The sequence below is a fragment of the Oncorhynchus gorbuscha genome, linkage group LG07 (genome assembly GCF_021184085.1).
Source record: "Oncorhynchus gorbuscha isolate QuinsamMale2020 ecotype Even-year linkage group LG07, OgorEven_v1.0, whole genome shotgun sequence".
In the NCBI taxonomy this organism is placed as follows: Eukaryota; Metazoa; Chordata; class Actinopteri; order Salmoniformes; family Salmonidae; genus Oncorhynchus; species Oncorhynchus gorbuscha.
Genome location: NC_060179.1, coordinates 63,537,688 through 63,563,921, shown reverse-complemented (window position 1 = coordinate 63,563,921; position 26,234 = coordinate 63,537,688). Strand labels below are relative to the sequence as shown.

The window sequence follows — 26,234 nt, the reverse complement described above, 5'->3', positions numbered from 1 at the left end:
TACTATTTGATTTTTAATGGTAAGCGTAGTCATTTCCCAACAAGTCCAACTAATTGTTTCCTATCTGTTTTGAATACAAGTGGGGGACAGCACTCCCTCGCTGTGCACCACGTGGGTCGCTTCAGCCAGGCTATACAAATAAACCTGTTATTACAGTTCAATAGCAATGATTGATGTTGACAAAATAATTGGATCTAACACACGAATACTAATTTTCCCCGTGAGTAAAGTTGTCACCCATATCAATTTAAGGGGCTTTATTGGCTTGCCAAAGCAAGTGAAATAGATAATTATCAAAAGTGAAATAAAGAATAAAAAAATGAACAGTAAACATTACACTCACAAACATTCCAAAAGAATAAATACATTTCAAATGTCATACGTCCATATAGTGTTGTAATGATGTGCAAATAGTTAATGTACAAAAGGGAAAACAAATAAACAAATATAGGTTGTATTTACAATGCCGTTTGTTCTTCACTGGTTGCCCTTTTCTTGTGACAACAAGTCACAAATCTTGCTGCTGTGATTGCACACTGTGGTATTTCACCCAATAGATATGAGAGTTTATCAAAATTGGATTTGTTTTCAAATTCTCTGTGGGTCTGTGTAATGAGGGAAATATGCGTATCTAATAGGGTCATACATTTGGCAGCCGGTTAGGAAGTGAAGCTTATTTTTGGAACTTGGTTCTCAATAGCAAGGCTATGCTCACAGAGTCTGTACATAGTCAAAGATTTCCTTAATTTTGTGCCAGTCGCGGTGGCCAGGTATTCTGCTACTGTGCACTTTGTTTAAGACCAAATAGCTGTTACTTTGTAAATTCTTTCCAATATGTCAAGTAATTGTCTTTTTGTACTCGGTTGGGTCTAATTGTGTTGCTATGTAGCTCCACTCATCCATTCGAATAATTAAAACAAGTGCATGCTATTGGTTGTCAGAGATCAGTGATTTTGTGAGGTTTTAATGTGGGAGAAGCAGGAATCAGATGACAACCTCTGCTTACGGTACGGTCCCTCTGGACTTGATTTATATCCAATTACTTTGTAAAAGAATACATAAAATCACATAACATTGAAATTCAATGCAATCTTCCTAAAATAAACGACATGTCAGTATCAACATTCTGTTCTTTAGAGGTCATAAATAAACTATGTTAAGGGTGCGCGGGAAATTGGCTTATTGTGCAACTGGTAAACAAAGGTATATTGTGAGAAGACAAAAGTCCTGACCAAGCTTCCGATTATCATACACATTTATTTTAAAATCAGATCTTGTGGACATTGGTTCTGAAGTGTGTGTTCTGTTAATTTCTTAATGGATGCATCACATCAATCATCATGAGAAAGAAAAAAAAGTGCATCTTAGGAAAAAAAGGACAGTACTGTGAAGCGACTGAGTGCCACTCAACTCTAAACACTCACACACACAGCCTCTCCAATACAACATTAACACACTCAGGTTGCTCATCAAGTATCTCCACAGACTACCACTGTTCATTTCCCACATGACCAGAGTCTTGTGTGCATCCAAAATGTCTCCATTATTCTCTATATCGTGCACTAGTTGACCAGAGCTCTAGAGGCCCTGGTCAGAAGTGGTGCACTATATAGTGAATAGGGGTACCATTTAAGACACAGCCTATTGAAGTTGATGTCTCAGTATTTTTCTTTCTGCAGGCAAGAGATGCAGCACTGAGTCAGCAGGAGGAGGGGGATCCTCAGATGGGGGGGGGGGGTGATCGGTCCCCCTGGCAGATCCCCCCCTGACATGGTAACTTCCAGTAAGACAGAGGTCTCATGGGAATGTTCACATGTTGGTGCTCATTCGTGATTGGCTGTTGGCAGAGTTGAGTTCACCTTGGCTGCCCTCCCTGGGAGGAGACTGGAGAGAGAGGGAGGGAAAAGGGAGGAGAGGGGGAGAGAAAAATAAGGTTGAGCGGTTGACATCCTCTATAAGCAAAGACGGGGGAAAACCTAATTCTCATCCTGCATTCTGATACCTTTACCAGTCTTCAGACATAAGAACACATACAGTATATGTATCAAAAGGAAAACGTACCAAGCATACAATATAAAAAGTGTTGCAACTATTCTCTGGTACTGTAAGATCATGACAAACTGGGAAGAGAGGGACAGACGACAGAGATTCCTCCTCTGAATCTAAGGTATTTTATTTCAGAGCCAATGATGTGTGGAAATGAGCAGTAGTGGATGGCTGAGAGGAACAGAGATGAGGAGGACGGCCTGTAGAAAAGATGGGTGGACCAGAGGTCAACGAGATAGAATGAAAGGAAGACAAAGCGGATATGGGAAAAGGGAAAGAAAGGAGATGATTAGATGGCGGCACTGATAGGGAGGCTGATTGAGGCAAGGATGTCAAAATAAAGAAAGAAATAGCAGTTCTGAGAGATATCCATATCCTAAAGGTAAAAGGCAAAAAAAATCGGGGGGGGGTCAAGATAGATGAGTAGAGAGAGCAGCCTGAAAACCCCAGGGAGACCCTGTGTGCAGAGGTACCTTGACGTGTATCTGGTTACGCAGCACAGCAGCTCGCAAGATCATGGCTTTGGCTCGCCTCTGGAACTCCTTGCCCATGTGGATAGACTTCTCAAATGTGTGGCTCCGCTGGTCCACGTCCCGCGCATACAGGATCTGGGATGAGGAGGGAGAGTATTTCATAGTCTCTTTGTACATGAATGTGCTCGGCATCTCAAAGAGAGGAGGAGAGAGAGGCTGGAGATAAGAGCGCTGTGGCAAACCATTTGAGTCACTGTCAAATCAACATCCCATGCTGCATTATAAGATTATAAACTGTTAAACAATGAAAGACTGATCGGAGCTCATCTAGTGTGAGTGAGAGATGGGGTGTATATGTGGGGTGGGGTGTATATGTGACTTGACTCTTGAGTGTGTGTGTGTTACCTTGCTGTGGGAGTCTATGCGTGCATTGATAAGTCCCTCCAGTATGAGCTGGGTGAGTTCGTCTTCCAGAGCTAGCACTGTGGTGTTGAAGGCCTGGGCCATCTTAGTCATGTCTGCAGACACGTACGGGCTGAAGTACTGCAACACACACACACACACACGTTAACATCTTAGTCATACATGCAAGTGAAAAGTAGAGACTGAGGTACTGCACACGCATACATGACCCTCGCCCACACATGCATGACCCTCGCCCACACCACTACACAAACAAAAGTGTACATTACAGCAAACACACACACACACATTAATACTGGGGAGAGAAAACCTGCTCTGAATGTTTATGATCCCAAATCAAACTATTTTGATTACATATTTATTATTTACAATCTAAATAACACCAGTGTAACTCACACCCTCCAACAAGTATCCCAACCATCATCCCACTGCAGTAAAACAGAAAAAGGAGACCAAGAGGTCAAGCAGAAGAACAATGTCTAATTTAGGGCATGATATTAAATAACATTAGCAGAACAACCATTTTAGGTGCCATACTTCACCTGCTAGTCCAGTTAACGGTCAGAAGTAGTGAGCTATAGAAGGAATAGGGTGCCATTTGGAATGCAACACCTGTAGATGTTTGACCCCAGGAGTCAGTGTCATTCAGACACATTTCCTCAGCTAAATGTAGTATTGATTGCTGCCTGAGCTAGAAGTGACAGGTTTCCATCCAATTAGTGACAGATTTTCATGTGAATATTCTAGAATCCACATACGGTGGTGATATGATGGTTATTATATCAATATGTGCGCAGAGGCATTTACACCTCCATTTCTCACATAATTAATTTTACAGACACAAAAAGATCCCCACCATGTCGAACCAACAAAATTCCGTCAGCATTTTCAAAAATTGGACCGAAACGGGCACTTTTTTTACATTATGACTTTACTCGCATAAAAACTGTGGATGGAAACGTGGTTAGAGAGAAATGTTTTGTATCCGATTCTTTCCCCCAGACGCAACGATTGCCTATTTATTTTTTTACGACTATGGGGGAGCCATTGACTGACTAATTGACTATTCAAACCCATCCGTAGTTGTGAGTATATAAGGAAAACAACAGAATACTCTGGATGTCCATGATGTTCAGTATTATATGGGAGTACTGGAGGAAAAGTGTTCCTGTCCCCAGTCTCACCTGTCTGTCTCACCTGTATAAGGGCTCTGTTCCTGATCAGTGTGTAGAGGGTCAGTACGTGGGGGGCCAGGTACATGTCTAACAGCAGGTTATCCTGAGAAATAAGAAAGGCAGTCTGCATTTAGGACAGGTTTCAAATATGTGTTATCAACATAATGAAAATACAGCACTAGGAAATTACATCATTGCTAAAAAATCATGTTACTTGGTTCTTACTTCGTTGAATTCCCGTTTTCAAATTATTTTGCTACCCATATTATGTTTTTCACATCAATGCAATCATTGGATCGATTGATAATCATAGATCATTAATTAGATCAATCTCACCTTGATCTCATCCAGCATTTTGAGACAGGAAGCATACTTTGACTCATAGAACTTAAAGATGATGTCACGGACCTGAGGCTCCAACTCTAGGAATAATTTAAAGGAGCTGGGAGGACATAAAATACACGAATAGAGTATTGTGGATGGTAACACAGCTCGGTCAGTTACATGAAAAACATACACCATTTATACAGCAGATACACAGGCGATTGCGTGCTCACACACCTGCTTGAGATTACGTTCTTCTGTAGCTCCTGTCTGTCGAAGGTGGCGAGGGCACACATCCCTCCATACACAGCTACATTGCTGGGGGACAGGAGCTGGACACACAATACAGGAGGTTGGTACAACGCCAACAGAAAAAAATACAAATATTAGAATTTGTCAAGCAGCAATCGTCTTTACAATTGTCCAAGTACCCTTGTCCTAGTTGTTGTTGCCTTCCCAATTGTTGATAAACAATACAAATGATCACAGAACAACACAGGGAAGTCACAGACATCACCTTTAAAGTACTAAGACAGGCAGGCAGACTGACTAACCTCAGCGAAGTCACAGTGGTCGAAAGAGGCCAGCAGGAAGCACTTGGCTGCTTGTTTGTACTTTCTGGAGGCCAGTTCAGCTAGGCCTGGGGGAGAGTGACAGATATACAGACGTGGAGGAGGAGGAACAAGGAGAAAGAACGAGAGGTCAAATGAACCGGAGTGTGGGAAGAGAACTTTGTAATCTAATCAAAGCAGAAGGGGTTTAAAACAAATACATTTTCATTGAAACAAAACATTAGCATGAGTGTCTGCACCTGTTGAAGATTGGCATCTGTTAGTGAGTTGTATACCCTCTAGAGAACAACAGGTGAAAACACTTACAGTTTGTACATCTCTTTTTAGAACAACAAAGAGTGAGTGAATTACCTGCAGCACATTTTAATTTGGTGAGGACTGACTGACTCTGGCAATCTCTCTCCCCTCTTTGCTGAAACAAAAATAAATATATTCCCTCAGTAAAGATGGACATGTCTGTGTCTTTTTTAAGACAGTAGAGGACTTATGCTCTCTGGCTCAGAGGAACCAAGACTTACCTCTGCTATCTCTGGAGTAGATTCAGCTTTGCTCACATAACTAAGGACGTGGGACCAGTTCTGGAGGTAGACGCTAACCTGATAGATGAAAACAGTAAACTCAGTAAGAAAGCCTGTAGGACACATATCAATACCGCCCTCTAGTGCTCATCATTGAAGTTAATCACATCACAGAGAAAGGAAGAGGCTGAGAACAAGTGAGGCTGAGAGAGAACGAAAGAGGTATATAGCTCTTCTGCCCTCCAAACTTTACATCAGGATTAAGAGCATTGACCAAAAAACTAGGACCACTAACTGTCATTATGATAAATGATGACATACCTTGATGACATTAAGACACATGTTTATGACATGCTTGGCGCTAGTGCAGTAGTCTCGGGCTCTGGAGTAGCACTTAAGGGCGTTGCTGAGGTCACCGCAGTCCAAGTAGTGGTCCCCAAGGTCATCATGACCCCTCCTGAGGCGAAATAAAATTATTATAGAGAGCGTTTGGGCCAGTGCCAGAGAGGAAGAGAGGCCAGGAAAGAAACATCCAGATCCCCCTCTTAAGCCTGAGCAAAGCACTATGCAGAATCACTGATCAACAAATAAATATTCCATTCCAAATGACCTTAAATTAAAAAGCTACTACTACTAGTAAACTACTCAGTGATTACTTCAAGATCTGCAAACAGACGCAGAACATTGCTCAGGCCGATCCTCTTGGATGTGAGGATTACCCAATCGGTTTATCTACTTGATGCTAACAACCGTAGCGTTTCCCACTCACCTGATGCTCTCTTTGATGGAGTTGCCTTTGTAGTTCTTTAGGTCAGTGTCCAATTTCTCCAGTTTGAGCAGGGCCTTTTTCCTGGTCGACTCGGCCCATGCTGTGTCCAGAGGAGGGGTTTCGACTGCCCCGCCCTCCACCGCAGCATCTGGAGCCCCCTGGACCTCTCTGAACATACACACACACTCGAATCAATCAAACACTCAACAAAAACAAAAAGCACTTTCCAAACCAACAATGAAAAATAACATACTATGTACTAGTAGTAACCACTGTGCATTGTTGTACCTTCTCTGTGCTATGCTAGAGGGGCTGTGGGCTGTGATACACCTACCTGGTGGCCTCTGTGAGCTTGCGGTGGATCTCCTCGTACACGTCTACATTGAAGGTCCTGTGGACAAAAGATAGGGCCATCTTCAGGGCCTCGGCGCGGAGCTGGGGACAGTGCTCTGCGATGAACTGCAGCCTCTCAATACGCATCAGACCACAGTAGCTGGATGCATATTGCTCCAGGTCCTAGAGAGAGGGAGACAAAGACACACACACTTCAGTGGGAAAAAAGCCAAAACATGTTGATTTTTCACTCAATAGTCTGCATTTCTATTTATTAAGGATCCATTAACGCACTTACATAAAAGCGTCTGCTAAATGGCATATATTATTATTATTATTATTATTACATAAAACAGTACATCATAACATTATTACACCACTACATATCTACAATACAACATGTACAGCAGCCACTTTAATAATGGAATTGATGGGAATTGATGTACAATATATCACTAGCCACTTTAAACAATGCTACTTAAATAATGTAGGGTATGTAAACATTATATTATCTCATATGTATACGTATATACTGTACTCTATATCATCTACTGCATCTTTATGTAATACATGTATCACTAGCCACTTTAAACTATGCCACCTTGTTTACATACTCAGCTCATATGTATATACTGTACTCGATACCATCTACTGCATCTTGCCTATGCCGCTCTGTACCATCACTCATTCATATATCTTTATGTACATATTCTTTATCCCTTTACACTTGTGTGTATAAGGTAGTAGTTTTGGAATTGTTAGCTAGATTACTCGTTGGTTATTACTGCATTGTCGGAACTAGAAGCACAAGCATTTCGCTACACTCACATTAACATCTGATAACCATGTGTATGTGACAAATCAAATTTGATTTGATACCACCATACAACATGATAAGTATACTCATGTTTGTGTGTGTCTCTTCACAGTCCCTGCTGTGCCATAAGGTGTACTTTTATCTGTTTTGAAATCGGATTATACTGCTTGCATCAGTTACCTGATGGTGAATAGAGTTCCATGTCATTTGTGTGGTATTTGAGTCCCATCTACATGAAACAGGCCCGCCTTTACAATGCCAGTAAGGGGGAATTCTGGATAGATAGACCATACCAGCGTGGGGTTTTCCACCACATAGTTGACATCTGGTGCATTCTGCTGGTCCTCCTGTGGGTCAGCATCTATCTGCATGGGCTCAACAACCCCCTGAAGAAGAGCGAACATACAGGTAACTGCCAAAATAGAAGAAACACCAACATAAAGTGTCTTAATAGGGTGTTGGGCCACCAGCTACCAGAACAGCTTCAATGCTACAAGTGTCTGGAACTCTATTGGAGGGATGCGACAACATTCTTTCACGAAAATTCCATAATTTGTTGTTTTGTGGATGGTGATGGAAAACTGTCTCAGGTGCCGCTACAGAACCTCCTAAAATTTGGGCGGCAGGTAGCCTACTGGTTAGAGTTTTGTAGTAACCGAGAGGTTGCAAGATCGAATCCCCGAGCCGACATGGTAAAAATCTGTCGTTCTGCCCCTGAACAAGGCAGTTAACCCACTGTTCCTAGGCCGTCATTGAAAATAAGACTTTTCAATGACGGCCTAGTTAAATAAAGGTAAAATAAAAAAATTGGGTTGAGATCAGGTGACTGACACACACTTTAAACCCCCTTTGCTCTTTTGAGACCCCCTCTTTCAAAGTCACAGATATCTTCTACTAGCAATGATAGCCAAAATAACCGGCAATGTTTATACATGACCCTAAACATGATGAGATGTTAATTGATTAATTAACTCAGGAACCATACTTTGTATCCCTGATTTTATCAAGTGTTATCTTTATTTTGGCAGTTATCTGTACATACTGTTGATAAGTGTCATAGCAGCGTGGCACAATGAGGGGAATAGTGACAGTCTGCAACCAGGTTACCAAGGTAATAAATAGCCATACATACACGACACTCCCACAATAGACAGATCGCTCATGTCCCACTGGATACTTACATTGGAGACACAATGTACATGTGTTACTGAACAAAATTAAAAAGGGATGGCTAAACTACTACTAGCTGGATAACAGGTCAATCAACTAACTACAATAACAGAAAACTAGCGAGTTAGCATGACTGTCAAAGTGCCTGAAGAAACCATAAATGACCAGCGAACAGTTTCCTGGGGTGCACCTTTCTCATTTTTTGTCATTCTAACATTAGTCAGTTGGTATAGAATAACAGTGAATGGAAATATAATGCTGTAGAGTTAGCTATATGAACTTACTAAAGTTAGCCTAGCTAGTTAGCTTGCCAGTACTGCTAGCGGCCCAAGCTACTCCCGATGTATGCAAGGCTTGCGTGTTTATCGGAGTACACACCGTCCCAGTTAAGCGTGAGGAAAGCCTTCTCCACGTGCATACCCGCATATCGTTTGTGTAAACATGCATCAAAATAGATGAATTATTACCTGAAAGTTGAATACTTGCACGGGCAAAGGCATCTTTCACGGTTTGTGACGTTCAGCGGCAGAGAGGAAGAAGCGAAGCGAGACGGATAACTGGGACAAAATCTGTCTTCTCCAGCAGGTGGCGTTTTCCCCGCTGATCAAGGGAGGAGTTGTTGTATGGAGATCAATGAATGTCGAATTTAGTTAACAAAAAAGTAATGTCTTGTTTTCTACTTGAGGCTTATTTGATCGAATATACGTTTGGTAATGCTTACGTTGTTATGAGTGTACTGATATAAGTAGGACACATGATATCCTGCCAAGTTTGAGAAAAAAAACACTTCATATATGATGTGTGCCTGTTATCACACTCGTATCTGTCCTCTCATTGGCTAGAGTGGTCCCACCTGATCTTGCCTTCTCCAGACTGCCTTCCATTTCTGAAGACATTTATTTTCATTGTTGGAGCAGCCAGTCGATTAACTGGTCCATATGGTCCCGTGTTTCAGTTGGTAGAGCATGGCGCTTGCCACGCCAGGGTTGTGGGTTTTATTCCCATGTGGGACCAGAAAAATGTACAATGTATCCACTCGCTACTGTAAATAGCTCTAGATAAGAGTGTATTTTAAATGACTAAAATGTAATATGATGGATAATCTGAGTCTACAGCAACAAACAACGGCTCGCTATCACATCCGGGGCATGGGTTCACAGGGCTCTTTTACGTAATGACGTCAGCGCTGCTCCAGATGTGTCCGAGGCAGTGTTATTGCAGCGTTCAAATCAACGCCGAACTCGGAAAAATACGAGGTCAAACATTGACGTCAGTGATATTCAGGTTGAAAATTCGGAATTAATAGAAAGAGGCCCGATATTCCCAGATCGATTTTTACCAATGGGAGATCGTTTGTTTCCGAGTTCCCAGTTGTTTCAACGCACTAAAGTCAGAGATTCCCGAGTTCCCAGTTGTTTTGAACGTGGAATATTTCTATCAACAAAAAACAGTTGCAAACTGATGGTAATTTGTATTAAGATACAACTAGTTAAGATATTAGTTCAGATATTAAAAATGAATTACTCAAATTGTAAATTCTAACTATTTATTTGAGGTCACCCTTGAGATGAAAACGTGTTTTTTTTAAAATTACTTTGTAACACTAGTTGGCTAAGTCTACAGGAGGGATTTTGCCGCGAGCTGTTTTGTCTGACAACTTTTTCCATTGTCAGCACAAAATAGGCTACGAGATCCTACGACATCCAGAGCGAAAATAGCAACACAGTGGCGACCCCAACAGCTGTAGCCTACTACACTACAGGGACATTTAATTTGCAAGGCCAGGTCAGCATCAACCAGAGGGCGCTCAGTTTCAGATAATTTGCGTTTGGAGCGAGAATCACACAGTAGGTGATTTGAGAAGAATCCGAGAAACAGAGGTCGTTTATAATCGCAATAGAAACAAATGACGTTGTTTGACTCGCTTGCACTTGACTGGATGAGTGCACACAGCTAGGTTTCTTAATCGCGGTCGAATAGAGAAAACGGGCTGCTAATGGTTAAAATCTGAGCCCAATCCAATCATTGTCAAGACAAGGAGACAAAAAAAGAGAAGATCGTTGAGTATAAAAGCGTCTGGAAACCCTGTATTGTATTTTAATTTTCTTTGATCAGATTCTGTTCACTTAATTCATTTTTGGTGACCAGTTCTGGTGTTTTGTTGCTGCATTTGGGAGGAGGCACATCGGATTAAATACGTGATTTATTTTGTTTCCATGTAAGTATAAGGCATTTTCGTGATCACAGAATAAGTGTTTTAAGTAATTCGTCATAAACCGGGGTTTTCATAGAAAACAAATTATTGACTGAACACTCTTGCCTTTCTTTTGTTTACCGTAGGACAGCCTATAGACCCGTATGTGCACGACATGCACACGGAACAACTCCTAAACATACCCGTAAACTTTAAAGTTACCTTTATAAGACCCAATAATTTTGGTTAATCGCGTTGTTGTTTTCATACATTTGTTGTGAACTCTACAGTTAAATGACCGAGCCCACAGCAGTCAGACCTGTTTCTATTGGCAGTGACCCAATCTGGCAGATTTGCATCTACCAGATTTGCAGATTTGCATAATCCCAAACCAGGCACCAAAATATGAAATGTTATGCATTATGTTTATTTATTTATTTCCCCCTGTAAATTATGTATAACTCCTTCATAAACCATACTATCCTTCATGCTATATCCACATATCTGTTCTGAGAGCTCATATTTTACTAAGGGGGCTAATTTTAGTAAAGAAAAAAGGGTTTGATTACATCCCTCTGCTTCCTACAACTGACATCTGCTACTGGTTGAGGTATCATTGCCTCTGAAAATAGCAGCAAACAGGAAATTGCTCACACACTGAAGGTAAGTCTGTCAATTAAATGTGACCTGTATAAACTGACTGGCAAATGGAAGGGCATGAGTGACAATGTGCCAAGAGGAGAACTTCCAGACTTTACAGGCCTGTTTTAGTTAGTGGTCAGACTGAGAAGAAATAGTGTCTGCCATTTAAGAGGGACTCAATCAGAATGTATATAGAGTTGTACAGTGAAATCTTGTCCCTTTTATTGATTTTTATTTTTTATTTAACCTTTATTTAACCAGGTAGGCAAGTTGAGAACAAGTTCTCATTTACAATTGTGACCTGGCCAAGATGCAGAAATGAACTAGTCTGTCTGGCACCCAGGGTAGAGTAAACACATGCAGGAGCCAGTATCCATACACTCAGATTAGGTTTTCAAGTGTGTCACTGTCATCTTATTATGCGGGGTGGTGGTGATGTCTCTTCAGGTTCCTGTGTGATGTCATAAAGATGGGACGTGGTGGAGTGGGAAGCAAAGCTGGCGCCGGGGGCTGAAAGGCCCCTCCAGCGGCCAATCAGGATGCATGTCTCCTCGATGGGTGTCAGCAAGTTCTGCTTTCTGTTCTCTCTGGCCCTCTGTGCCCTCCTGCTGCTCCTCATCCCTGCCCTCCAGCCCTCACAGCATCAGGGGGACCTGCCTCAGCCCCGGGCCCACACCAAGCCTGCCCGGGCGGGCACAGGTGCCAGCAAAATCCCCCAGCACCCTGGAGGTCTGGTTGTCCCTCTCCAGGCAGATGTGGGGAAAGTGACAGTGGGAAATTATGGGATTGATGGTGGATCTATAGGGCAGGGCACACCCAGAGAGACCAAGAGGACTGGGGATGGGGACTGGGTGTATACAGCTGGTCGAGGTGACACCCAGGGCAATGGGAAGCATACAGACTCTCAGACAGGGCCGAAGGAGGACTTCCCCCCACAGAGCTGGAGTTGTGGTGGGGGCTGGAGGGTCTCGGTCCAGGACCCCTCTAGAGCTGAAAGACATTTTCATAGCGGTGAAGACCACCAGGAAGTACCACAAGTCCAGACTGGATTTACTGTTCCAGACCTGGGTGTCCAAAGCCAAAGAACAGGTAGGGAGGAACACAGACACATGCATGCAGACACACACACACACACACTTAAGTCTGAACTTGGAAGAGGTTCAGATGCAGCCTATGGCCCTGGATAAGGGTATTTGTTATGTCAATACAAACACAGCCCCCCCCCCCCCCCAGGTTATGTTTTGTCGACAGGGTAGATCATCTCATTTGTCTTGTACTGTTAGCAAGACCTCCAGACAGGGCATGTTTCTAGAGTACACAATGACTCCTTCCCCTTTCTCTGTTCTCCAAGCAGCTGTAGTAACAGTAAAGAGTGAACATAATTTCTAGCGCCATGGGCTGCATGTCACTGCAACTACACTGCAGGTCCATTTCTCTTAAGAGTTGACTGTACTCCTTCAACAAGGGTTTGATTATCATATAGAACATGGAAGTGGAGGAAATGTGCTGCTATGGCAAATTCTGGTTTAAGATTCTGTCCCAGTGAACACAAGATTTTGAAAAGATTTATTTTCAACATCTTTCCAATGTCTTCATGTGCTCATAGGGATGGTTTTAGTCATAGGGCAGCAGGTAGCTTAACAGTTAGAGCGTTGGGCCAGCAACCAAGAGGTCGCTGGTTTGAATAACCCAGCCGACAAGGTAAAAAAAAAATCATTTAAACATAATTTGCTCAAGGGATGTCATGCTACTATGTCTGACCCTTTAAAACAACACGTTTCACTGCACCTATCCAATACAACAACTTTTTTTGTTGTAGCCAACACTGCAGATTCATGCCCCCATGCTGGCCCACATCTGGGTTTCCTATTGCTATTACAAAAGTAGAGACATCTGGGGCATTGCAGATACCCAGTTCACTCCCTGTCAGCACAGAGCTCAAGCACTTGGAACTCATCTCAGAAAAACATCTCAACCATTAAATAAACAACTTCTCCCCCCTTGGCAAGAGTATCAGCTCCTGTGGTTCAGAATGACGAGATGTGCGTCAAGAGCATAAAGGCCAGTTGGAATCAATTGACTGCTTGGATCGGGTTCTATAACGATTCTAACAAACCACATACGTAACTCATCTTGATGAATTGATGCCAAGCCATCTTATTGGCTCTTCTGCCAATCTCTGTTGGTCTTGTGGTTGTTTGGTGTGATATTGGGTGTTTCCTCATCTGCACGGTTAGAATCCTCCACTAAAGCAATGGTTGATGTTCAGTGGAGCCATAAAGTAAAACTGAAGCAGATTCTCTGAGATGAGAAGTCCATGTGTTCTCCACCCCTCATAACGTCAGCTACTATGGCCCAATCCTAATGTATTGTCCCATCAGTGCATGGTTTATGCTTAAGTTTGAGTTACCTGTATCTCTGGCTGGGATTCAGTGATCTGTATATACAAGACCATAATGAGACAGATGCTGGGGTAGAGAGTCAAATCAAATTTGATTTGTCACATACATATGGGTAGCAGATGTTAATGCGAGTGTAGCGAAATGCTTGTGCTTCTAGTTCCGACAATGCAGTAATAACCAACGAGTAATCTAACCTAACAATTTCACAACAGCTACCTTATATACACAGTGTAAAAGGATGAAGAATATATACATAAAGCTATGGGAATGAGTGATGGTACAGAACGGCATAAGCAAGATGTAGTAGATGGTATCGAGTACAGTATATACATATGTAATGTAGGCTATGTAAACATTATTAAGTGGCATTGTTTAAAGTGGCTAGTGATACATTTTTTACATGTATGGCAGCAGCCACTCAATGTTAGTGGTGGCTGTTTAACAGTCTGATGGCCTTGAGATTGAAGCTGTTTTTCAGTCTCTCGGTCCCTGCTTTGATGCACCTGTACTGGTCACCTTGCTCCGCTATCGCCTTCTGGATGATAGCGGAGTGAACAGGCAGTGGCTCGGGTGGTTGTTGTCCTTGATGATCTTTATGGCCTTCCTGTGACATCGGGTGGTGTAGGGGTCCTGGAGGGCAGGTAGTTTGCCCCCGGTGATAAATTGTGCAGACCTCACTACCCTCTGGAGAGCCTTACGGTTGTGGGCGGAGCAGTTGCCGTACCAGGCGGTGATACAGCCCGACAGGATGCTCTCGATTGTGCATCTGTAAAAGTTTGTGAGTGCTTTTGGTGACAAGCCAAATTTCTTCAGCCTCCTGAGGTTGAAGAGGAGCTGTTGTGCCTTCATCACCACACTGTCTGTGTGGGTGGACCATTTCAGTTTGTCTGTGATGTGTACGCCGAGGAACTTAAAACTTTCTACCCTCTCCACTACTGTCCCGTCGATGTGGATAGGGGGGTGCTCTCTCTGCTGTTTCCTGAAGTCCACAATCATCTCCTTTGTTTTGTTGAGTGTGAGGTTATTTTCCTGACACCACACTCCGAGGGCCCTCCCCTCCTCCCTGTAGGCCATCTCGTCATTGTTGGTAATCAAGCCTACCACTGTAGCGTCGTCTGCAAACTTGATGATTGAGTTGGAAGCGTGCATGGCCACGCAGTCGTGAGTGAACAGAGAGTACAGGAGAGGGCTCAGAACACACCCTTGTGGGGTCCCAGTGTTGAGCATCAGCGGGTGGAGATGTTACCTACCCTCACCACCTGGGGCCGGCCCGTCAGGAAGACCAATACCCAGTTGCACAGGGCGGGGTCGAGACCCAGGGTCTATGGTACTATGGTGTTAAATGCTGAGCTGTAGTCGATGAACAGTATTCTCACATAGATATTCCTCTTGTCAAGATGGGTTAGGGCAGTGTGCAGTGTGGTTGCAATTGCGTCGTCTGTGGACCTATTGGGGCGGTAAGCAAATTTGAGTGGGTCTAGGGTGTCAGGTAGGGTGGGGGTGATATGGTCCTTGATTAGTCTCTCAAAGCACTTCATGATGACGGAAGTGAGTGCTACGGGCGGTAGTCGTTTAGCTCAGTTACCTTGGCTTTCTTGGGAACAGGAACAATGGTGGCACTCTTGAATCATGTGGGAACAGCAGACTGGGATAAGGATTGATTGAATATGTCTGTAAACACACCTGCCAGCTGGTCTGCGCATGCTCTGAGGACGCGGCTGGGGATGCTGTCTGGGCCTGCAGCCTTGAGAGAGTTAACACGTTTAAATGTTTTACTCACGTCGGCTGCAGTGAAGGTGAGTCCGCAGGTTTTGGTAGTTGGCCGTGTCAGTGGCACTGTATTGTCCTCAAAGCGAGCAAAGAAGTTGTTTAGTCTGTCTGGGCGCAAGACATCCTGGTCCGCGACGGAACTGATTTTCTTTTTGTAATCCGTGAATGACTGTAGACCCTGCCACATACCTCTTGTCTCTGAATTGTGACTCTACTTTGTCTCTATACTGACGCTTAGCTTGTTTGATTGCCTTGCGGAGGGAATAGCTACACTGTTTGTATTCGGTCATGTTTCCGGTCACCTTGCCCTGGTTAAAAGCAGTGGTTCGCGCTTTCAGTTTCACGCAAATGCTGCCATCAATCCACGGTTTCTGGTTTGGGAATGTTTTAATAGTTGCTGTGGGTACGACATCGCCAATGCACTTGCTAATGAACTCGCTCACCGAATCAGCATATTCGTCAATGTTGTTGTTTAATGCAACGCGGAACATTTCCCAATCCACGTGATCGAAGCAATCTTGAAGAGTGGAATCAGATTGGTCGGACCAGCGTTGAACAGACCTGAGCGCGGGAGCTTCCTATCTATAGGCTGGAAGCAACAAAATGGAGTCGTGGTCAGCTTTTCCGAAAGGAGGGCGGGGGAGGGCCTTATATGCGTTGCGGAAGTTAGAATAACAATGATCCAGGGTTTTACCAGCCCTGGTAGCACAATCGATATGCTGATAGAATTTAAGGAGTTGTAGTGATGGTACAGAAGGAGAGTGTAACGGTTCTCTTGTGGTGAAGGAGAGTCGGACCAAAATGCAGCGTGTAGATTGCGATCCATTTTTATTCAACAAACGTAACACGAATCTAAATACAAACACTACAAAACAAATAACGTAACGAAAACCGAAACAGCCTATACTTGCGTAAACTAACACAGAGACAGGACCAAAGGACACTAAGGACAATCACCCACAAAACCCAACACAAAACAGGCTACCTAAATATGGTTCCCAATCAGAGACAATGACTAACACCTGCCTCTGATTGAGAACCATATCAGGCCAAACATAGAAATAGACAAACCAGACACACAACATAGAATGCCCACCCAGCTCACGTCCTGAACAACACTAAAACAAGGAAAACACATACGAACGATGGTCAGACCGTGACAGAGAGAACTGATGCTCTACAGAACAGTGTCTTGCTGGTCGTAGTGTGTGTGGGTGGGTATGTACCCATGGTGGCCAGGGGACATGGAATGGTTAAGCACATGATGGTGTGTGTGTGCAGGAAGGGTGGAAAGGCATGCCCTGTGCAGCGTGGGGAAGTGTTCTCGCGCGGGCCTGTATGTGGTTGTAGACCCTGGGCCACCAGAGGGAAGAAGTTCCTGGGCAACCAGAGACTAGAGGAGAGCAGGAGATGTGTGCAGGAGGAACACACTGCTGTGTTTGCTCTCTCTCTGTGCAGGAATTTCTGCCCACCCCCACCATTTAGAAGGCTGGAGGGCAGGAGGAATCTGTGGGAGCAAGGCTGGTTGAACTGGGAAGAAAGGGGATGGGGGACAAAGATTCCAGAGAGAGAGCAAACACAGCAGTGTGTTCCTCCTGCACACGTCTCCTGCTCTCCTTTAGTCTCTGGTTGCCCAGGAACTTCCTCCCCCTGGGGGCCCAGGGTCTACCACCACAGGAGGAATGAGAGATGTGTTTAGGGGATAAGTCAGAGGGAGGGGGAGGTGGGGAGAATTCTCTGGTGTTATCCTTCTCCAAACACGGAGGCCTGTATGGGAGGCTGTAGAATATAGATCAACATTCCCCACGCAGGGATCTATGGGAGGCTGTAGAATATAGATCAACATTCCCCACGCAGGGATCTATGGGAAGATGTAGAATATAGATCAACATTCTCCACGCAGGGATCTATGGGAGGCTGTAGAATATAGATCAACATTCTCCACGCAGGGATCTATGGGAGGCTGTAGAATATAGATCAACATTCTCCACGCAGGGATCTATGGGAGGCTGTAGAACAGGGATGGGCGACTCTAGTCCTTGGGGGCCTGATTTTGCCCCAGCCTCCGCTAAACACACCTGACTCCAGTAATCAACTGGAGGCTGTAGAATTTATTATAGATCAACAGGCAAAATAGCACAGCTGGTGAGAACTGTGTCATAGGGTAGAACCATAACCTAGTATATTATAGAAAGATACCCATGTGTTAAATGGTGTGTAGCGTTGAATTGAAGGGGTAGGCTGTGTGAGTGAAGGGGTAGGCTGTGTGAGTGAAGGGGTAGGCTGTGTGAGTGAAGGGGTAGGCTGTGTGAGTGAAGGGGTAGGCTACTTCATACTCTTTTTTTTTCCATAGCCAACATACATCACGTATTAACATACTTTCACACTTATGCTTATTTCACAAGTACTATTTTAGAATGTCTGGTCACACACATTTCCTAGGTGGCAAAGGTCTGGATGGATATAGTCATTTATCGGTGTAGTAACAAACCTCCACCTCGCAACCCCAAAATGTTCACACAACTCTTTCTGGTGGAGAGAACATGTTTCTTGCAATTCTAACCATTTTGCATTGGACAGAGAATTGTTTTTGCTGTTTTAAAGCTAATTTTCTGTAATTCTACACATTTTGCATTGGGCAGAGAATTGTTTTTGCTGTTTTAAAGCTAATTTTCTGTAATTCTACACATTTTGCATTGGGCAGAGAATTGTTTTTGCTGTTATGAAGCTAATTTTCTGCAATTCTACACATTTTCCCATGTCTTACTTGTGTTTAAATGATACCAGGGGTCGAAGTTCGACCCCATTCTGAGTCTGGACTGTTGTTCGCCAGTTGATTATGGGGGATATAGGGAATAGGGTGACCGGTTCATATCCTGGGTCTGCTCTGGGCCTATAAAACAGATCAGCAGTGAGGCCCTTTAAGACAAAGAGTTCCAGTGTTCAGCTGCACATTAACAGGACCAAACACACTGGCCCAATTTGCTCAGTAACTAACGTCACAGCTCCATTTGTGTTGACATAAAAATACCCTATCTCCCAGGCAGCTCCAGGGGTGCATCCCAAATGGCACCCTATTCTCTTTGTAATACACTACAGGCCCTGGTCAAAGTAGTGCACTATATAGGAAATATGGTGCAATTTGGGACACAGACCAGGAGAGGAGTGTTCAAAGACCGCATTGTGCCACCGTTCCACTGTGTGTCTACCTTCTAATGGCCACCTGCACAACTATTCACTAAAAGAACAAGTGTGACCACCGCTACTGTTCTGACCATTGGCTCAGACAGGTATATAGCATTGGCCTAGTTCTCAGTCTTTTAGGTCAACAATTTAACAAAACATTTTTTTTTTATTTAACTAGGCAAGTCAGTTAAGAACAGATTCTTATTTAAAATGACGGCCTAGGTTGAGCCACTCTAAGGAAAATGTTATGAGCCTCAGTTAAGAGCAGCAGCTGGGTAGTTCCACTCATTTATAGATCATATGGATGTGTCAGGCTCATCAGTTGTTTTACTGTTTGGAAATCGAGAGGGTTTAAAGAGTAGTGGGATCTACAGACAGGCAGTCAGACAGACCGTCTGATTGGTGTATGGGGTCAAATAGAATGGGCTTTCAACAGACATTCTGGCTCTTGTGAGGTTTATGGAGTAGTGTGAAGTTGGTCCTAATTCCAAGACACTGATCTATGGTCAGTTTTGTGTTTTCCTCACTAGTGTTTAAGGTTCAGAATAATGGTGGGCTGATCCTAGGTCTGTGACTATGGGCAATGTATACCTGGAGTGGAGTTTAAAGGATGCCTGCTGGGTTTATTTGGACCTGTTAAAACCCTATGAGGGGAGTCCGTGAGAACACAGAGCAGCCATTTCTCTTTAGCTCCAGTCTTGCTGAGTGATCACGAGGCCAACCTTTTCTCCATATATGTGGAGAGATTTCTCTGGAAAGAAAAGAAGACATGGAACCACACTGAGTCACAGCTTTAGTCTCTGAGTATTTCAAATGTGGAAACTATTCTAGGAATCCTTCTACAGTGTTCATAATAGAGCTGTTGGAAAATGACTTACGGGAGGGAGGGAAGAAAGGTACTGTAGATTGAAGGGATTGGAGGCTTTCTCCTGCACGGTGTAGCAACTTTGAATGAACGAGAGTAGAACCAGGGTATCTTGAAATGTTTTAACAAGATGTTATCACTTTTCTCGTGTCTTTTTGCGCAGTTGTGTTGTTTTAACAGCCTGTCAGAGAATTTACACCATCTACAGTGAGCCAGAATATCCCCAGGCTTGCAGGTTGACTTAACATGGTAGAAATCTGTTTAAAACTTCAGCCAACGGGCCCCGGCAACCACACTGCCTCCGGGCCCCAGCAACCACACTGCCTCCGGGCCCCGGCAACCACACTGCCTCCGGGCCCTGGCAACCACACTGCTCTCCAGGCCATTTATGCCCTGCTGGCTGGCCAGGGATCTGCTGAGTTGCCAGGGTGACTGGGTCCTCCCCTCTTTGATCAGGGAAGGTCTTTGTTTGCCTGGCATGGTCTGGCTCGTCCTGGTGGTGGTGTGTGTGTGTGTGTGTGTGTGTGTGTGTGTGTGTGTGTGTGTGTGTGTGTGTGTGTGTGTGTGTGTGTGTGTGTGTGTGTGTGTGTGTGTGTGTGTGTGTGTGTGTGTGTGTGTGTGTGTGTGTGTGTGTGTGTGTGTGTGTGTCACATGCCTGTGGTGTCCTGTGTAGTTTTCCACCAGTCCTGGCACGGATGCCCAGCATCTCCCAGGGCACACAGGAAAGAGAGGGCATGCCACCGGGCACGAGGCAGGGAGGAGACAACTGGAGGATAAAAGAAGGGGGGATGAGGGAGGGAGGGAAGAAAGATGAAAAGGGGACAGAGGGATAGAAAGTGAAGGCATGCCACTGGGCACGAGGCAGGCGGGCAGCAGGGAGGGAGGGAAAGAATAAATGACAGGAGGAAGGGAGGGGTAACAGACAATTAGGAGAGAGGAGGAAAGGAAAGAGGGAGCATGCCATAGTTGAGGCGAGCAGGGTAAAGGGGAGGAGGGGGACTGAGTGCCAGGGAGAATGGGCCCAGTGTTTGAGTTAGCATAGTCTGGTTATTGTTTTACCCAACTGCTTCACTCCATGAATCAGCAGTATAGGTCTAGGACATGGAGGCCTCATTGTGCAAGCCACATTTTTGATCTCTCTTCCCTCTCCTCTCTCTTTTGCTCTCTCGTTCTCTCTGTCTTGTGTGTGAGGGGGGTGTATACGTGGAAACGAACTTAGTGTTAACAAATCTCTCTCTCTCTATTTGTCTCGTCAAGACCTTTATATTCACTGATGGGGAGGATCAGGAGCTGAGGAGGAGAGCAGGTCAGTCTACTCTCTAATAGGTGGATACTGGAAGTACAAATAGGAGAGCAATTATTGTGTCACTGTACCTTCTTAAATGTAACTATTTATCAAATGTGATTGGTGTTCTTAGAAAGACTTGTAATATGTTATCAGGCATATGTGTATTTGATACCTTAGCATTACTGTCTCAGTAGTACGATAAGTAGACTCAACATCCTCATCTTTTCTCTCAGGGGCTAATGTCGTCAACACTAACTGTTCAGCAGCACACACGCGGCAGGCCCTGTGCTGTAAGATGTCTGTGGAATACGACAAGTTCATCGAGTCGCAGAGGAAGTGAGTCTTTACATACTTTACCTTACTTCCTGCTATTCACCATCACATTGCATGCTAAGAACATAACTATAGATTAAGTTCTTCATTATTTGGCCAATAAGAAGCCAATTCAGAAGTTAGTTTGTTCTCCTGCCCTGATCAGGGAGGCCAAGTAGTCCCACTTGCTTGGTGGTTAAGATGCTGCCTTTGTCAAGAGTACTGAGCCGCTCAGTTTCAGAAGACTGCCTGTCTAATGTAAAGAAATATTTATATTTCTTTACTGGTGAGAAAAGGAAAGGCCTATTTTGAGAATACATCTCACACATATGTCTTAGATTCTGTGTGTTTAGTTAAGGAGGTCAACAGATGGATAGGACTGTATGTCTTCACGTACAGTAGCTCTGGCAAGCACAGATTGTAGGAACACACTGGCCTATTTGGCTCCCGGGTGGCGCAGCAGTCCGTCGCCACTGCATCTCAGTGCTAGAGGCGTCACTACAGACCCTGTTTCGATCCCGGGCTGTATCACAAGCGGACGTGATCGGGAGTCCCATGGGGTGGTGCACAATTGGCCCAGAATTGTCTGAGTTAGGGGAGGGTTTGGCCGGGGTAGGCCGTCATTGTAAAATTTGAATTTGTTTTTAACTGACTTGCCTAGTTAAAGGTTAAATAAAAACAGTGAAAATATAGACACATTTGTTCCAGTCCCATGTATTATATATGATACTTTATGAGCTGCTATACATTCCAATGAACACCATCATTGTCGTGATGATAACAACACCTTAACACGTCAGTAACACTTAATACAATTGATTTGTAATAACTTTATAATAACTGTATTAATGTAATAACTTGCATCTCTCTCTGTCCTCCCCCCTCCCTTTCTATTCTCTCTCCTCCTTCTCCCAGATGGTTCTGCCATATGGATGATGATAACTATGTGATTGTACCCAGTCTGCTGAAGCTGCTGTCCTCCTTCCAACACACCCAGGATGTTTACCTGGGCCGGCCCAGCCTCGACCACCCCATAGAGGCTGCAGAGAGGGTCAAGAGTGATGGATCTGTGAGTACACCCTGTCTGTTTGTCTGTCTCTTTCTCCAGACCATCCTTCTCTCTCGCTCCATCCCTTCCACCTCGGTCGTTCTGTCTATGCCTCCCTTCCTGTCTCTCTCTTTATCTCTCTCTCCCTTACTCCTGACCTCTGACCCTTGTTTTCTTCTCCTAGGTGTCAGTGAAGTTCTGGTTCGCCACAGGAGGTGCAGGGTTCTGTATCAGTCGTGGTCTGGCCCTCAAGATGAGTCCATGGGCTAGGTGAGTTTGAACAGTTCAACACTCTCAATGTTCTTCAGTTGCACATATTATTGTAGCTGTTAAGCTATTAAGCCAAACTGTTTTGAGCAGTTCACTCACAACCTCACATCTTAACCCCCCTTTCTTTTCTTTTTCATTCTTTCCTGTCCTCCTCCTCCCTAGTCTGGGGAACTTCATCAGCACGGCAGAGAAGATCCGTCTCCCTGACGACTGCACTATCGGTTACATCATCGAGGCGCTGCTGGAGGTGACCCTGACACACACCCACCTCTTCCACTCCCACCTGGAGAACCTGCAGAGGCTGCCCACAGACACCGTGCTGGAACAGGTAGGGGTGGGGGGCTGTGTGTGTAGGAGGGGGTCTGTCTGTGAGAGAGAGAGAGATTGTCTACACACAAGTGTGTGGGTGAAAGAGAAAGAGACACCCTACTTTGTCTTTTGTCTGTGATGTATACAACAGATACCAATTGTTTGTGTGTGTGTCTAGGTCACTCTGAGCTATGGGGGTTTTGAGAACAGGAGGAATGTGGTCAGCATTGGAGGAGCCTTCTCCCTGGTGGAGGACCCCTCACGGTAATCAGACATTAACCCAACATCCCACCAGCATTCAGTAATGCACAAGACAATTACATGACACTGGTTTACTAAACCTCTGCCTCAGTGCAAAGTTTGCTCTAGCTGAATTGTGAATTACATGTAAATGGTTATCCCCTCTCTCTCCACCAACTCTTTTTCGTCTTACCATTTCCCTCACCCCCGGCATTGCTCATCTCTTCCTCTCTCTTCATCCATCTGCCCCCTCTCTCTTCCTCCCCTCCCTCTATCTCTCTGTCTCTCTCGCTCTAGGTTTAAGACTGTCCACTGCCTCCTCTACCCAGAGACTGACTGGTGTCCTAGTAAGGGTCACCATTGATGGCCACTAAAGTATATCTACAATACTTCCTACCAGCCTGTTTGACTGGTGTCCCTGTGTATATGCTAGCTATATCATTGCCATGGCAAAATGACAATTTGGCCAAAGCAAAACCAGACTGGCACCCTGGCTAACCCAACAGAACCACTTCACTCAGATAAAATGGTTAAATGTCTGTGTTTCTTTGAGAGGAGACAAGCGGAGGTAAATGGAGTGAGGATCACTTTTGTCATGGTGGGGTGATGAAGAAATGCCCCACTACTCTTATCAGTACTGTACCCTCCACTCATCGCAGTAAGTTGTCGTCGCTGGCTGTTGCTGTGGCGATGTGTATCACCAGTTGTTGCTTTAAATCCCAAACTCTAATCTTTTAGTATTGTGGTCGAGGGTTTTTTGAAGGAGTGTTAAGGTACTTAAATTACTGATGAAAAGGTACCTTAAGATGCTGAACAGGGTGAAATGTTAAATTATTTGCTTTTAGGTCTAAACATTTACCGGAACTGATGTTTTTTTTACAAGAGCTCATGACCAGAAGTCATCAGAGATGATTATCTGATATCAGTGTTACAGGAAAAGAGAGACCGTTTACGTAATGAGTGAGAGACGTTTGTGCTAATGTAACGGAGTTAAGAATGTACCGTAAGCTGACTCCAAGGCTGGCTTGAAATGTCGCAGATGGAGCTATCCAATTGGATCTTTTTGTATAGCTCAATCGATTGGTACGTTGTCAAGGAGGTTGGTCACGTGTGTTTGCGAGCAGAGGATCACTAGTCGAAGCCCGGTATGGGGAGAGGGACAGTGGAGGGAGCTATACTGTTAGCTGCACGTCGGATTCACTTCACAGACTACCCTTGTGTCTCTCATGTCCTGAAGTTAATGTCTTACCAGAAGAGGTTTCAAACTGGTGTGTGTACATATGTGCAGGTTTGTGTGCAACCTAATAGTTTAACCACTCAATCCAAATGCTTTTAATATCTTATAGCCAAAGATGATACTTTGTGCCTTGTGTTTCAATCAACTAGACTTTGGAAATGCTTAAGAGCACATAATGAAAAATGAATTGAAGGCAAGAAAGGGATCGTATGTGTGACAGTAGGAATTAAAACAAGTGTCCAACACACATATACACACAGCCCTGCAGTAACCAAAACAGACTCCTTGAAGGTGAGCACATTATCCTAAAGATCAGTCATTAGAACCCTTTGTTGCGTTTCCCCCAATACATGTTATTTGTCTGTCAAAAGGACTCCACATTTTGCACTCATCTCAATTCCCGTGTTTAATATCTCTGTGTATTAAAAGTTACATTCGAGTTGTTGACTCATTGTAATGTGTGAGCTTGAGCTGGAAGTAGGTGTGTTTTACTGATGTCTCACATTCCTTTTTGCACGAAAACACTATAATACAAATACAGAATCTGTCTTTCCCACTGCAGGTCAGTGGCTGAGAGAGAGGAGTCTGACTCAGATTCGAGTCAGGATGTGATATTTTTCCTCATCTTCTCCTGTCATCCGTTTCACCATTGCTGTATTATTTTGTTTAATAAAGCATAAAGCATGTTTTGCAGCATTACCAAACACTCCTCGCTGCCCTTTGCTTTACAGATTCATTTTATCATTATACTTATTAAGACACAATTACCAACACAGTGATGTACAGGAGGACAGTGGAACAATGTTGATGGTGCCGAAATACACTGTCATGCTGTTTCTAGCTTCTAGCCACCTATGCAGTGTTTTTTTGTGTGTTATTTCTTACAATATTTGCTCACAAAGTTTCTTGCATTATTACCTACAGCCGGAAATAACTTTAGGATTTTAGATCGGCAGTCACTCACCAGCATTTCGAACAGAAATTCAACTTGAATTGGTTCCTTTGTTTGAATTTCCAGAGCGAATTCCATTAATTCCAGGGTCTGCCGCAAGACGACGTCGCCAGAGAAGAGGAATAAGAAGTGGGCTTTTAGTTACACTCAGGTGGCATGCATACCATCCACCACTTCCGAGTATATTACTCAATAGCGTTCAGTCCCTGGACAATAAAATATATGAGCTCAAGGCAAGGATCTCCGTTCAGAGAGACAGGCTTCCTGAGGTTGAAGAGGAGCTGTCGCGCCTTCTTCGCCACACTGTCTGTGTGGGTGGACAATTTCAGATTTTCAGTGATGTGTATGCCGAGGAACTTGAAGTTTTCCACCTTCTCCACTGCGGTCCTGTATATGTTTCCTGAAGTCCATGATCAGCTCCTTCATTTTGTTGACGTTGAGGGACCATTCCACCAGGGACCTCACCTCCTCCCTGTAGGCTATCTCGTCATTGTTGCTAATCAGGCCTACAACTGGTGTGTCGTCTGCACACTTGATTGAGTTGGAGGTATGCATTGCCATGCAGTCATGGGTGAACAGAGAGTACAGGAGGGGCCTGAGCACGCACCCTTGTGGGGCCTTGATTGCCTTGCGGAGGAAATAACTACACTGTTGGTATTCAACCATATTGCGTTTTCAGTTTTCCGTCCAGAGAGACATCAGGGACTGTAACATACTCTGTTTCATGGAATCATGGCTCTCTCCGGATATACTGTCCCCATACATTCAGCCAGCAGGGTTAGCCATCCATTGCGTGGAAAGGAAGAAAGAAATCTAGATAAATAAAGGTGGAGGTGAGTGTTTCATGATTATCAAATTGTATTTATCACATGCGCCCTTACAGTGAAATGCTTACTTAC

General features: G+C 44.2%; 2 protein-coding genes across 5 annotated transcripts; one reads left to right on the top strand and one right to left on the bottom strand.

The window, feature by feature from the left end:
• Positions 1–1,237: 1,237 nt before the first annotated feature.
• Positions 1,238–9,767, bottom strand: LOC124040218 (COP9 signalosome complex subunit 1). Of its 4 annotated transcripts, none has more exons than XM_046357180.1 (15): positions 9,342–9,767; positions 9,088–9,220; positions 7,744–7,836; positions 6,635–6,816; positions 6,301–6,468; positions 5,853–5,988; positions 5,532–5,609; positions 5,365–5,425; positions 4,996–5,081; positions 4,679–4,773; positions 4,454–4,559; positions 4,140–4,220; positions 2,925–3,062; positions 2,520–2,654; positions 1,238–1,884 (listed from the first exon to the last, which is right to left on the bottom strand). In XM_046357180.1, exons 2-15 carry the CDS (start codon positions 9,118–9,120, stop codon positions 1,810–1,812), a joined length of 1,467 nt encoding a protein of 488 aa, XP_046213136.1. In that variant the 5' UTR covers positions 9,121–9,220; positions 9,342–9,767; the 3' UTR covers positions 1,238–1,809. The 4 variants fall into 4 exon arrangements, with proteins under 4 accessions (XP_046213136.1, XP_046213137.1, XP_046213138.1 ...); XM_046357181.1 differs by having other exon boundaries at positions 9,474–9,767; XM_046357182.1 differs by having other exon boundaries at positions 7,744–7,862; positions 9,088–9,767.
• Positions 9,768–10,191: 424 nt separating this feature from the next.
• Positions 10,192–24,822, top strand: rfng (RFNG O-fucosylpeptide 3-beta-N-acetylglucosaminyltransferase). The gene is given in 11 exon segments (XM_046357183.1): positions 10,192–10,838; positions 11,904–12,143; positions 12,329–12,417; positions 12,420–12,545; positions 20,937–20,985; positions 21,201–21,303; positions 22,195–22,348; positions 22,512–22,597; positions 22,760–22,925; positions 23,085–23,170; positions 23,444–24,822. Coding segments are annotated over 10 exon segments (1,074 nt in total). The 5' UTR covers positions 10,192–10,838; positions 11,904–11,995; the 3' UTR covers positions 23,511–24,822.
• The last annotated feature ends 1,412 nt before the right edge of the window (positions 24,823–26,234 follow it).

Bases quoted from the DNA above. Each gene is read 5' to 3' on its own strand.
- LOC124040218 (XM_046357179.1), bottom strand. From the start codon at position 9,120: ATGCCTTTGCCCGTGCAAGTATTCAACTTTCAG. The intron at 7,837-9,087 runs GTAATAATTCAT...GCTCTTCTTCAG, and splicing joins TGCAAGTATTCAACTTTCAG to GGGGTTGTTGAGCCCATGCA. The intron at 3,063-4,139 runs GTGAGACAGACA...TGTGTGTTGCAG, and splicing joins GGAACAGAGCCCTTATACAG to TACTTCAGCCCGTACGTGTC.